This window comes from Ptiloglossa arizonensis, chromosome 13 (assembly GCF_051014685.1).
Source record: "Ptiloglossa arizonensis isolate GNS036 chromosome 13, iyPtiAriz1_principal, whole genome shotgun sequence".
NCBI lineage: Eukaryota > Metazoa > Arthropoda > Insecta > Hymenoptera > Colletidae > Ptiloglossa > Ptiloglossa arizonensis.
In genome coordinates, this window is record NC_135060.1 from 10,939,686 (window position 1) to 10,954,811 (window position 15,126).

Consider the following 15,126-nt stretch of genomic DNA (forward strand, 5'->3'; position numbering starts at 1 on the left):
CTCGCTACCGGAGCATCCTTTAAATCAAAGATAAATCGAAGGTCGAACTACAACGAACGGACTCACGATCGAATCCGACATTAGGATGTTGCGGAATTAATGAGACCAATGTACCGTAACGCCGGCGATTCCGTTGAGAATCTCTCGGCTGCAAACCGACTTAGGATCCGATTAGGCAGCGCAACCACGCTGAACGCTACACCGTGTTTCAACGTAATGGATAACGGGTTAAAAAGGGTTCGAGTGATTGCGGGAGGTTCATCCGGGCAGAACCACTTGCAGTTAAATAAACTTAACGTACAGTATGGATGAACTAAAATACATTTCACCGGTTGGAGAATTGTTGGTTTGTTATATACGCGAACTGTTTCCCAACGTTTGCTGAAATTAACGGATGTACTCTAAGGAGAGAACATCAAGGATTTCAGTCACAGTTAGGAGGATAAAATTTAGAGAGAACGGAGGTAATTCTTCGAAAAAGTAGAAATTTCTATCTTTGTTTAAATATAGGTGTACCTAGCTTTTCGTAACGTATTCAAATACGCGCGAAGTTTTCTTCGAATAATGAACATTGAAAAATAAAATTAAATATTAAAACAATTTATAAGAGATTATACACTGTTCCGTTTGTTGGCACGAGAAACGTCGCGTGTTATTTCTCGTTGTGAATTTTTGAGCACCAATTGCCATCGTTAATTTAATAAACACGTACAATGTGGTTACGTAGTTGCATTCTGCAGTCGAATATTTTTCTTCTACTTAACGGCTGTCGATTTCACACCTCCTTCAACCGGTCAAGCATTCCTGGTTTCCGTCATAGAGACAGCCGCGTACCATCGAGCAATTTCAGGAATTCGAATAATTCGAACGACGAAACGAGAACTGGACTCAATACGACCGTATGATTTATCACTCTCACATTTCCCTTTTATTTCGTTTTAAATTCGTGCGACGATCTTCGGGGCGGAAGCGCTCTAATGATATCGTTGATAAAGCAATTAGGAATTCAATTACTTAAACACGAGACGAATTTAATTAAGTCCTCGCTTCCTCTCTTTCTTCTCTTCTTTCGTCAATATTATCTTATAGAAATATTCGGACAAATTTCGTTCTTCGTATAAAGACACGAGCAAACTTTTACTACCTTAAAAAAAAAAGAATAGTAAAAATCGTACAAGATGTTTCTATAACACGTGTTCCTTCTGTATGTATCGAGAAATTTGAAATCTACTTAACGATATTTTATTTCCGGTAACCCTTTCCATAAATCATGAGTCTAAACTTCCAACCCTTCTGTTCCCTCAGAAGTCAATACAATTACGTCCATGAATTTTACATCTATAAATGAGTGCGATCGTTCAAACTCCTAAACCTGTCTCGGTATCCGAGCTTTTGCAATTTATCTTCTTCGAGATCTTCGGCCGTAAGCCGTGTTCATTTTTAAAAGTATTGACATATTACCAACTTCGAAGCTTTGTCAGAAATCCGAGCAGTAAATCTTGGTACATATCGTTGTGAAATTTCCTTTCGTGTTTCTGTAGAATGTCACTTACGTGTTTATATGATATCAATTTTTAATCGATCTTGTTGTACATTCTAAATGGAAAGAAAGATTAATCACAAATGAATACAGTAGTATAAGTAAGCAAAATGTAGACAGTATCGAGTTTTCGCGTAGTACCATAATGACTGAAACGTCTGACCTAATACGACACTTCTTTCAGGACTCTCATCAGCGTCATTCCTACCACGTTCAAACCACACCCTAACTTTCCTAAGTCGTCAAGCTATACCAACACGTGTATTAGACCAACCGTCAAAATCGTTTCTCGAAATTTCCTCGTGGAAAAATATATCCTATACAATTTTGCTTATACTCGTCACCTTACAAACTGCACGAGATATTCCCTATATTCAAAGATCATACGCATCGTTTGTCTAACAGTACCTCTTTCCTAAATCCTCAAACTATACCAATACTTGTATTCGACCGACCGTCAAAATCATTTCTCGAAATTTCCTCATAGAAAAATACATCCTATACAATTTCAACATTTTGTACACACACGTCACCTTACGAATTGCAAGAGATATTCCTTATATTCAAAGATCATACGCATCGTTTGTCTAACGATACCTCTTTCCTAAATCGTCAAACTATCCCAACACGTGTATTCGACCCATCGTTAAAATCGTTTCTCGAAATTTCCTCGTGGAAAAATATATCCTCTACAGTTTCAACAGTTTGCACACATACACACCACCTTTTGAGCTACATAAGATATTCCTCGTGTTCAAAGATCATACGCATCGTTTGTCTAACAATACCTCTTTCCTAAGTCGTCAAACTATACCAACACGTGTATTCGACCAACCGTCAAAATCGTTTCTCGAAATTTCCTCGTGGAAAGATATATCCTATACAATTTCAACATTTTGCACACACTCGTCACCTCACGAACCACACGAGACATTCCTTATGTTCAAAGATCGCGCGCATCCTTCGTCTAACGAGAATATTCTCTCCGTATGATCGCAGGTTAATCGATGGTGCTTGGTATGTGATTCCAGGGTAGGAAAGGCAGTATCGAGCAATCGGTAACGATGATCGGCTGAGGCGGATCGCAGGTCGCGGAATCGAGCGAAGATTCCCATGCACGGCCTGAACCTCCCTGGAATCCCATGGTCGAGAGGAGAGAAGGAGCATGACGTAGCCGTCGACGAGGGGGGCGCTTCGGATGCTCCGAACTGCCGACTAGGGTCGTATGGAGGGGAAGGACGTAATCACCACGGAAGGCAACCTGCTTCTAAACCTGACGACTATCGCCACACGAGACACCGACGACTTCTTCCGGGGATTTCCCGGCAAAAACTCGCCCTACACGACCGCGCAGGTAAGATTGATAACCGGGCCCGTGTACGTGCTTCTTTTTCTATATTGCACCCTCGATTTCGTTCGCTTTCGTCCACCCAACGGATCAGCAGTCCTTTAATCTGTCAGCACGCACAGCCATTAGGTTTGGCTAGATTACGATCCAATCTCTCGCACTTACCTTTCTGTTTCTGTCAATCTCCTCATATAGCGTGACCAAAACCGTCGGTTAAATAATTGATGAAACGCTCGCCGCTTTCTTTACCTTTTTTCCCCTTTCGCGCAAAGTAATTTCGTCCAATCGTAAGTTGATTTGGAACAGCTATTGTTCGCGCGTTTTACACGGACTCTGGACCACACTTTGGTTAACATTTGTAAGCGAGTAACCTGTAACATTTTCCTCGATGTAGAAATAATTTTGGGATTTTACGGTACATTCCGAATGGGGAAAGAACGAATGAAGTGAACAATGTTTCTTCTTTCTTCTAATGTTTGGAAGACGGAAGATAAAGTATGGGTATGTTGAACTATTCTGTCTTTTTCTGTACAAATCACGATGAAATACGTTTACATTACTCTGGACCACACTTTTGTTAATATTGGTAAGCAAGTAACCTGTAACATTTTCCTCGATGTAGAAATAATTTTGGGATTTTACGGTACATTCCGAATGGGGAAAGAACGAATGAAGTGAACAATGTTTCTTCTTTCTTCTAATGTTTGGAAGACGGAAGATAAAGTATGGGTATGTTGAACTATTCTGTCTTTTTCTGTACAAGTCACGATGAAATACGTTTACATTACACGTGTTACGGTTCGAGTAAGTTTTTCTTCAAGTTTTGACCTTTTCGAGTGGAAGTATACGGATTGTTAGATTTCAAAGTATTCTCTAGATTAATTACTAATAATTAAAGCGTATTAATGGAAATAAATTATTAGTATTAGTTGCAGCAGGAGTATCGTTATCGAAGTTAATTCGAGAGTAAGTTCATTAACCGTTTTAGCTGAATGAATATCTTTTCCTTAACGGATCTAGAGAGTACTCCAAGCTGTAGGAAACTCGTGTACGTCTTAGCTGGAACAGTTCTGATCCCAGTGGATCACACTGAAACCCATTTAAGTTAATATAACTTTAGACATTATGGATGCCAATATCACGCTAAGATCATTGACTGAAGATTATCGTAAAGGCCATGAATAATTATGCCAAGTATGTTTGCAATAAGGAGATGTCGAGCGCTGTCGCGCGACGAAGTTCCTGCGGTCGGAACTTTGTAACCTGTACTATTAACGATAAGTATGTAATTAGTTTAGTCAACGTTAACGATCGTGATTAAGAAGGAAACTACTCCTTACTGGAGAATCTGACGAAAATTTATACAATTTTTGTTCGACTGTTCGCCGCTGATAAATGTACAGGTGAGCTGACTATTGTATCCGCGGTGCTAAAAACGAAAGGAACAAATGCTTCGAAAGATGTTCGGATGATCGTTACGTCAATAAAGTCAAATATTTCGCGTACATATAGTGCAATTTTACCTATAAAATGCGCTAAACTTGTACATAAAGTCAATCTTCTTCAAGATATTTGAATTTCATAGTCGTTTTACGTGACTGGTGCGAAAAAGAGAGCCATTTTACGAGATAAAGTCTGTATAACTTATCTCGTAAAAACTGGGCAAACGTTTCTTGAAGAAATTGAAAACATTCTGACTCTTCGTCAAGTTATTCTTAAATAAATTTATACATTAGCAAAAAAGTTTAGTCTTTATAAATTTAAATGCACGGTTCGTTCCGTCGTATCAATTCGCAGAAATTTTCAACGTCCGAGAACCCAACGATGAAATTCATTTCGAAGTATATAGAAAGTTATAGAAATTAGAAACGATTAAATGTATTATATTTATCGTGCGTTGAATTGAGAATTTAATTAAACTTTAATTCCAAGTTAAGAATATATTGGCTGCGTACAATTCATCTCGAATAAATAATGTTCGTTCTATTATAGTATTTCTAAAATTGAATTTTGAATATTTCAATCGAAGCTCAATGACGAAGAATTAATCATTTCTTTTGTTCGAAATAAATCAAAATTCAATGTGATATTGGCCTATGATGGGTCTCAATTTTCCAATCCAGTTATTGAAGAATTAAATTATGAATATTATATATAAATTCACAACATTAGTGATCACTTGTATGTACAGTGCAACATACAAAACTGAGTGCACACGTACGTGACAATATCATTGAAGAGATTAAATAGGTAACTTATACGCCTTCGTGTACGAGGATTTTAAATCCAGATGTTTATGCTATGTGGAACTTCTTCTCTGTCGTTTTATTTATATTTCTCTTTCTCTCTCTTTCTCTTTCTCCCTTTCTCTCCGGGCATCGGGATTGTAGATTTCTTTCGTTTCTTTTAAACGACATTTCCATTTCTGTCCCATTGAAATTCCCTCAAAAGGCTCGGTGAGAAGTGCAGTCCAAAGCACATTGTGCGTCGCACAACGACCAACCGTGCATTCTTAATATACTTCAGAATTCCATTATAATGCGAACGAAAAATCTGTGGTGCTCGATAAAAGTTCCGCGCTACTGCCGCGCCAAGTTCGTAATTAGTTTCTTCTGCGGCGAGCTTGAATGGCGGTTTTTTTTCCCCCGTTTCTTTCTGAAAATGGCTCATAAGTGGCTCGAAGAGCGGAACGTCGTTAAGGCTCCAGTGATCCACCCTTGGATATTTAATCGAGACAATGCAGGCGCGAAACACTTAGCTGGAAATGGAGCAAATTCTAAATCTCGAAAGTGGAGAATGAATCACGTACGTATCGTAAACCTAATCCACGTCACAATTCCGATACCGTGCGATGATTTTGTCTTTTCGAAACCGAAGAACTGTTTTTCGATCCAAAATCAAAAGTATCTTCATTTGGTATTCATCCAATTAAATAAAAAAGTGTCACTCGCAAGCCTCCTGAACATTTCAATTGTTTTCCCACCAATCGAACCGATTACACATTCGAGTAATTGTAAAATTTGTCGTTTATCGTATTACTAATGCAAACGCAATTAAGGTGCGCCCACAACTTGGCAAATTGCGTAATCCGATTGTGGAATTTGCAAAAATTGTCGAAACAAAATGCTTAATTTTCATAACGATCCAATTCGCAAGTAATGTCACGAATATTGAAATCCCGCGATACGTATTTTCTATATTAACGATGTTTGATTTTAAAACGTGAGGTCGTTGACAAATATAATGCAAATCGTGTTCGTGGCGTGTTTTTAGTCGGATACTCGCAAACAGCTTCATTTCGATAAAGTATACCACCGCGTGCGACTCTATATTAAAACATTTCGAGTAATGCGAACCTACTCGAAATCCATAACGATCGGATTCGAATAAAAGTGATTTCAAGATTATTATCAAGTTTGTTGCACTCGTAGCAGATTATGTGTGCGCATCGTTACAAGTTAACAGCGACGACTGTTCGATCCTTTTGCGTTCACGTCGAAGTTATTAACGAACGAATGCCACCAGTGAAACAATTTAGTGGATTATATTAAACGGAGAATCGTTCGAATTGTTAACGACCAATGATTTTGGCCGAGCGTTTTCAATGATAGCAGCACACAAAGCGCACTTTTGTCGCAGCTAATATCGAGCGCGCATATGCTTGAATCATGTATGGCTAAAGTAGGTTATTGGCTCATCACACTGGTGCACGTTCAATATTCATGCATCGGTAATAAATAAACGATTCTTGCGTCTTTTTATGGGACAATTGCGTTCGACTATGTAGCTCGATCTACGGATAACTTTATACTGCTCTAGAAGGTTCGACATGGGGTATGGACTTCGGAGAACTGACCACACAAAAGAATAAAAAGTAAGGTACACGTATGCCTCGGTATACCTTACTTGATTCGTTCCAGATTTATGATTATTCTTGGTAACAGAGTTCAGACCTGTTTTGATACTCGCGATAAATTTACGTTTGGAATCGGTATTCTCGTAACAAACAATTCCCAAGAATGTTTTCAAACTATTCGAGACTTATCGAAATAGTCAACCGTGGTATAGATACCTAGGAATTACATAAACCTCGACAACGAGTTAATTACGTTCACAATTCATGAAAAATAAAGCGAGCTGTGATGTCATTCGATAATCGCTCTGAATATAAAAAACCATCAGTACCTATTTAAGGATAAAATTATTATCGTACATGTTCGTGTTTAACTTTATAGTAATTGTTCAAAAAATTAATTTTTCCATTATCTTTCTCACCAGGTCGACTTAGATTTTTTTTTTTATGATTAATTACAGCAGCTTCAGTCGAGGCAAACAATTTACACGAAATTGAAAAATTGATTGTCAGAAATGAGTCACAGTACTATTTAGTGTGTTATTAAATTGATTCGTATCCCTATTTACAATAGTTCCCATTATTCTTGACGATGTTCAAAAATTTTTCTAATATTTACCTCACCTGTTTAAAAAAACACAATGTCTATCTGCTATCGACGATTCTTCGATGTTATTACTCTACACGGTCGACAATATTTACTCGGCCATTTTTCTCATCGAACGTATTTGCAAACACTCCGTACGCACGTTTGAATCGCCACGTAATCATATATATATACATACATATAAACGCGTTGCACTGTATTCAAGTCACCGAGTCGCATACGATTTTCATTTCAATCGAATCGCGTCGCATCGAAGTTGTTCGATAGAATCGCTGTTCCAAAGAGAAACTTATCCCCTTTTTCCATTTTTCGCGGTGCCGTTTGTATCGAGATCGCGCTCGATCGATGTGTGTATATTCCGCGATTATTATTTGGTACTCGACGGACTCGGCTCGGACTGGAAATATCGTACGATTGGTCGTTAACGGTTGGGAATAACGTTGAAATCCAATGATACATGGACACAAGTGCTGCGACAACGTCGTAATTTTTCCAATGGAAATATCCACCGTGGAATAAGCCGTGGTGGATATTACAGAGAATACAGTCGTGTCGAGGTACGCGTCGTAACACGGAAGATTATCTCGAATTAAATTGTACGCTTTGCATGCCAACTAATTTAATTACGGCGATAATTTCATTTTATTGCCCCGTTGTAAAGCATCCGGCTTAATCGTTGAATTCGTTCGGAACAACTCGTTGAAACCTTTCTGTAAACAAATCCTGAGAAAATAAATAGCGACTCGTAGCTACGACTATTCGTAGGAATTGCACACTGTTCGGTATAAAAGTTTACAAAAATCGCTGTTCAATACGAAGTTTTAACGGAAATTGCTTACCGTTCAAAACGAAGTTTTAACGGCGCTTGTTCCGATAGTTATATTCGTTTCTTCGTTGTTTTAACCGTTTTCTGCGATCGCTAGTAAAAGAAGTTTCTTCTTTTTTTTTTCATTATATATCTTTACAGTGTCATAAACCACCAACGGTTATTAGCGAATATCTCGGCTCTGCTAGAGCTTGTTTAATATAATAGTTTAATACTGAGGAAACTGAACGATCCTCTCGGTGTTTCTCAGTATGATCGATCTCCGTTCCTCGTACTTTCCACGTCCATTAGTGTACGTTTAATCGTATACAATCGATCATAACAAATAAATTGGATCGCGTGTATTCCACGATTGGGCAAATCTGTGCTTTCCATGAGGCAATTACGCGTTTATTCTTCCGCGACCGATTATAAATATCGCCAATGCGATTTATTCTTCGCTACTATAATTTACTTACCGCACCTGGAGATCGAAATTACGAATTGATTCGTGTTTCATATTTTTATAAATTTTCAAATTCGATTCCGTTCCTCGTTAAATGACTTTCGTATAATAGTGTACGAAAGCCAATTTTATAGAAACAGATGCCAAGCGTTTAAATGTTCCAATTGCAGTATTTCCTGGAGAAATTCTTGCAGGCTTGAAACCAAGCTAAACTTTTCAGCCGAGCGGATGGAATTTGCGTGCACTGTCTTCCACAAGTTACGAGACACTTGCTCGGTCGACTTTGAAAATGCAAATTAAGATACAGATGCAATTTTCTGGAACGATCTCGCAGAGACAACTTCGCGGTAACTTCTCGAGCAAAAATCATGACTACTTGTCACGATGCGTCTCTGTATTTCTCCCCGGTGATAATGTTCTTCCACAGTGGTACATTCTTGATGAGATTACGTACCACTCGATACAGTAACCTGGGGACAAAATATACAATTCGTTCGAGCGTTGTTCACTGTGTATGCAACAATAAGTGTGTTTACCGACAGCGGTTCAATCAGATAACTCTGTTTCGTGGAGGAAAAAGAGAACGCACACACTCGTTCGATGCGAAAACAAGTCAAACCTCTCGCTTATTCGTTGACATTCCAGGCCTGCGTGTAAAAATTCGCGATCACTTCGGATCGAATACCAAAGCGAACGCGTCTTTTGTTTACGCGAGGGAAATCTTCGAAATTCCCGCTCCCGGTGGCCATTCTCGCACGTTTTCGAGAGGAGGGCACCGAAAACTAAAAACATCAAAGTTTCCGGTGCCCCACTGTGCAGCGTGGTCACATTTTTGTCGCAAGAGGGCGACGAGAAACCCCTGTACCACTTTTCTCAGCGTCGAGACACCTGGTGGTGATGCAGAACCACACAGCGGGTGTATTGGAAGTTTTGATGCTTTTAGTTTCCGGTGGGTGAATTTTAGGAGGTATTTTAGTGGCTAGGTCCCGTATCCGGTGTTTCAGGGTTCAGGGAATCTCACACTCCCTCCCAGCCTCTCCCCAAGTGGAAATTTTGTTCGCAAGAGTGCCATTCTTTGCCAGAAACATCGAATAGAACGATTTTCAATATATAACAGAAGTATAGAAATATCGTTGCTAGGAATTTCCTTGGTTATTTGACTTATTCGATATTACTGTTCAATGTATCCGGAACTCTCCTAACTACGAAGTTTTCGAAGTTAGGAGCAGTCAATTTTGGGGCAGTCGGAATTTATACAGACTTTAAACTGCGGCGAGTTTATAGTTTCGTTGAAAATTGAAGTGTACAATGCATCGGGTTGGGAGTACGGAGTATTCCAGAAATGTGAAGTCGAACTTTAAGATCCTGTTTTACTCTACACGAAGAACTTGGGCAATCGTAAGTCCGAAAATACTTTGGTTCTGTGTTATATCGTTTCAAATTTTCACAGTTATATCGTTTCAAATTTTCATAGTTGTACCGTTTCAAACTTTTCATAATTGTATCGTTTCAAATTTTCATAATTGCATCGTTTCAAATGTTCATAGTTGCACCGTTTTAAAATTTTCATAATTGTATCGTTTCAAATGTTCATAGTTGTAACCTTTCAAATTTTCGTAATTGTATCCTTTCAAGTTTCCATAACACGGAAAATACTTTGGTTCCGTGTTATATCGTTTCAAATTTTCATAATCGTACCGTTTCAAATATTCATAATTGCACCGTTTCAAAATTTTCACAATTGTACCGTTCCAAATGTTCATAGTCGTAACCTTTCAAATTTTCGTAATCGTACTCTTTTAAGTTTCCATAGTTTCGAAAGGTAGCGTTCGAAGTGTCTTCCTTTTGTAAAAATACAAACTTCGTAACGTCGTCCCATAGGTTGCCAAACACGCGCGAGAATCCATTAACACGGCGATGGAACTAGCTATCAGTACGCCAGGGATGAATGAGTCGTCGCGCCATTAGTGCACACTCCGTGTAAAAAGTGCTTCGCATTTTCGGAGCACCCAAACACTCCTGTACCAGTTATGATTAACAGTTCGTAGATACCGGATATAACCAGCGTTAGCCACTATGCGTCATTTCACGAATACCGATCAGAACCGACGCTAGCCACTGTGCATCATTTCGCGGATACTGGATATAACAGACGCTAGTATCTACTGTGAATCATTTTCTGATGGTAGGTGCGAAGGTATTAAGTACGATGATTCCCCTTTTCGAGTGACAATTTTTACACCGGATTCGTGTCACCAAATCACCTCCATCGCTATCTACATTTCTTCAACGCGAGTAACTCGACTCGAAATCTGTTGTACTTGATCTACTTGTAACCTAGTTGTAACTCTCTTACCTTCGAAAGAGTACTATCAATCGATCGGTGAGATTCCCCTCGAGAGACGTTTTGAAAAATTTGTACTCTATAAATGTTCTAAATTGCTTGAAAATTAAAGATATATATTATTTTATACGTATCTTTCCTCATTTTTCTCATTACAATCTTGTTTCTTTTAACTTGTCGATTCTCTGGTGTAGCTTTCGAAGTCATCGATCAAGCGATCGTTATTCATTCTCGATGAAAATTTTACTTTTTTGTAAAAGATTACAATGAAATTTATCAAAGCAAGAAAAGAAATCTATCTCGTGTGAAAGGTTCGAGAGTTCGTGATTCAGAAGCAAATTGATCTTCTAAAAATTTCAAGCAAATTGTAATGGAGAGAGAGAGACAGGAAAAGAAAATGGTAAATGCAAAATGAACCATTCATTATCAATGATAGGTTAATCGGTTCAGAGGCATCGCTTTGCTCGTGTTTCTGGCGGGCTTTACTGCGAAAGGGTTAACAGCCGGTCTTCAACGGCCAGGTTGTTTCAGATATCCCTAAATGAAGGAGCCAAGCGAATCGAGGTCCCTCGATATAGAGACCAATCGCCATGTCGCAGAGAGTAATCGGAAACTAATACTGCCATTTCTATGATTATCTAACTACCGTTGTTTACATTATGTTATCACGTTCCAGCAGATTAGAGTCGTGTTTACGTACTTGACGTTTCAATCGATACGTAACCTGCGGCACCGAATTTTGGGAAACTGTGACCTGGAAACAAAACATTTGTACAACCTGTGTTTCTACGACTTTGTCTATCAAGATATTAAGTAGAATACACTCAACGATATTTTCTTAAAATCGAATAAAAAACAAAGGTACCTCGAATTCGAAATATATATATCTACCACTTCCAAGTAATTCTGAACCGAACATGTAGTCTTTTAATTTCTTTTAAGATCGCAACGATCTTAAAGTTTCGAGTAAACGTTGCGTTATCGATTTTTCAACTATCTCGATCGTTGCTTTACCCAATTTCTGTTATGTTTCGAACGATACAAATTTTCGACCGCCAATATCATCGTGTAGTACACCGCAACACCGGAAATCCACTCAACCACTTAGTGTCATTAGTGAAAATTACATTTCATCGAGACTTACAACGGCTGCTGACGAATTTGCATCTAGAACAGTCTGGCGTGTCAAAGGCATTCGTTGCATCAATCCACTGTCGTTGCGCCTACGAACTTCGACAAACGAATCTAGGTTATTTTCGAAAAGAAATAATATTCTACAAACATTCCTATCGTTGAAGAAACAAACCGTATTTCCTCGATCATCCAAATAATTTAGAATATTCCGCGATCAAGTCTCCATTCAAATTTATCCTTGATTCAGATCGATCGGTGTAAAACACGAAAAGGAAAATAAACGATCCGGAAAGTTTGAATCGTTATTTTAATCGTGAATACTTTAGAGTCTATTCGTTGGTTAGTTTTAATTTACACACGACGTTGCATCCATAAGTTTAGTGACCCGTTTTATACGTCCAACGAAAGTACGGAGAATTATTTCCAATATTGAAAATTCAACTCGACTGTCCCGGCCACTTTATAATTAAAGTACAGGTAACGTATTAAAATTCCATTTAGACGAATTTGTCGATTTGAAATTTTCTATAAATTCTCTGTGCTTCTGTCTAAGATAATTTCCAACAATTTCCGTATGTCGTGTTCGGAATACAATTGATTGCAAACATTTGCTCGAACAAAATTATGCACTTTAATACGAAACGAAAGATCATGGTACGCGATCGTTTCGAGTGAACATTGCGTTATCGATTTTTCAACAATTTCGATCGTTGCATTTACCCAATTTCTGTTATGTTTCGAACGATACAAGTTTTCGCCGGGCAATTTCATCGTGTACACCGCCAACAGGGAAATCACGATTTCTGATTTTCTCTCCGTAGGCAATACTCATCGCCCTGGTGCTTGGTAGCATCATCGTCGGGACCGTGATCGGCAACATTCTGGTCTGTGTCGCCGTATTTCGCGTTAAGAAGCTACGAAAACCTTGCAACTATCTACTGGTTAGCCTCGCAGTTAGCGATCTCTGCGTTGCACTTCTGGTAATGCCGATGGCGTTGCTATACCAGATCTCCGGTAATTGGTCCTTCGGCAAAATTATGTGCGACATTTGGGTTAGCTTCGATGTGCTGAGTTGCGCGGCCAGCATCCTGAACCTCTGCATGATCTCCGTCGATCGGTAAGTAGTTTCGCGGTACCATAAATTCAACGTGTAACCAGATTTCGCGTTTAATTAATTCCGGCGCCAAGTTGGATAACAAATTTATGCCATTTGAAATTGATCCTTTACGAACCAGCAGCTTCGTACACTTTCGCTCAAAAGTTTCCGGACACTTGACCGAAACGCCAACGATCTTTAAACTGTTGTAACTTTGCGAAGAACAATCGTACGGTAATTTTCATGGGGTTGTTTTAAAGGACGAACCTTCTACGTTTACATCCTTGGGTTGAATTTTTTCGAAAATTCTTTTACACCGTGAAGTAATTGGAAAAGTGAACATGGTTTTCTCGCAAAATTTCAAATTGCTCACAATTGTTTAAACAATTTTTTAGGCGTCTAAGATTCTGGACACTTGACCGAAACGCTCGCGATGTTTAAACTGTTGTAACTTCGCGAAGAATAATCGTACAGTAATCTTCATGGGGTTGTTTTAAAGTACGAACCTTCTACGTTTACATCCTTGGGTTGAATTTTGTCGAAAATTATTTTTTACACCGTGAAGTCATTGAAAAAGTGTACATGGTTTTCTCGTAAAATTTCAAATCGTTCCTAATTGTTTAAACAATTTTTTGCGCGTCTAAGATTAACGTCGGTTCGAAGTTCGAAGTCTTTTCTTTGGAACGACCTCGAAAAACTTGGTATACAATTTTCTTTTCACCATGTTATTTTGCTTTGAGTGAAAAACATCCCGTCGGCATTGAAATATAGATTGGTGTCGGTGTGGTATCCGAATACTTGTAAAATGTGCGATAACAACTCATGAATATTAATTCAACATCCAAAACAGTAATTGAAACGTCACTTGTCGCTTAAACCGTAAGCAATTAATAAAGATTGATGTTTCAAAGAGGTCCGAAAACTTTTGAGCAGTATATACGCTATATATTTATACATCTGCATGAAAATATGTAGCGTTTCGATTGCCAACTTGTAATGGTTACATATCCTCTTTTTTTTCAAAAATTAGAAATATTATTCTCTGTCCAAAAAACCTAAAGAATTCGTTTGAAACACTTTCTTGTAACTCCTGTAGTCTTCAAGTTACCATTAAAGATGGTGAAACTTTGAAGGGTAGTTTGAATCCTCAAACTTGAGTCACCGCAGCTAAAACAATTCGCGTCCCTTACTTTCGGTTGTCCTACAAATTTCTAAAGTTTCGTTAAAATCGGGGTTAGGCGGTAGTACTTTCGAGATGATGTTTCTTCTTAGCTCGACTCCTTAGTCTTATGTCTTTTGAACAGAGATTTATTAAATGTCACGCGATAGCTAAATAGGTTATAGACACAACGATAGTCTCGTTAACCGGTTCCGTTCTCATCGTTCACCTCCTCCATACTCGGACCATTCCCGTAGGGATCTTATTAAACTCGAAGATCTTATTAAACTTGCACACCTTGTCATCTTAGCTCTGTGAAACCAGGGTACGCCGAGGAGACTAGCAGGAAGAAAAACAGAACGTTCCCTATCCCCTCGACGCCATTCATGCCTGTTCTGTTTAATCAGTCATCAGTCACTACACTATTAGTCGGTCGTATGCAAACAGAGCGTTCTGTCGTAGATACTGCGCCATAACGAAGCCACTGAAGTACGGAGTGAAGAGGACACCGCAACGGATGATCATCTACGTCAGCCTGGTTTGGTTAGGAGCAGGCTGCATTAGCCTGCCGCCGCTGCTGATAATGGGGAACGAGCACACCTACTCCGAGACCGGGCCGTCGCATTGCGTTGTCTGCCAAAATTTCTTCTATCAGATTTACGCCACCGTGGGCAGCTTCTACATGCCCCTCTTCGTCATGATTCACGTAGGTACACCCCCAAATACCTGGATCTGTCGTTGTGCGTAGCCTTGGATCGACAAATGTGTAAGAAT

The 15,126-nt window shown here is 38.9% G+C and overlaps 1 protein-coding gene across 4 annotated transcripts in view; it reads left to right on the forward strand.

The window, feature by feature from the left end:
* The window catches only part of 5-ht7 (5-hydroxytryptamine receptor 7), a 253,640-nt gene that overhangs the window by 79,566 nt on the left and 158,948 nt on the right, over positions 1-15,126 (forward strand). For all 4 annotated transcript variants that reach the window (XM_076325887.1, XM_076325888.1, XM_076325889.1 and 1 more), the window contains exons 3-5: positions 2,572-2,894; positions 12,919-13,214; positions 14,815-15,058. In XM_076325887.1, the coding sequence (XP_076182002.1) occupies positions 2,766-2,894; positions 12,919-13,214; positions 14,815-15,058 (669 nt within the window). In that variant the 5' untranslated portion in view covers positions 2,572-2,765. The remainder of the gene's footprint in view (positions 1-2,571; positions 2,895-12,918; positions 13,215-14,814; positions 15,059-15,126) is intronic.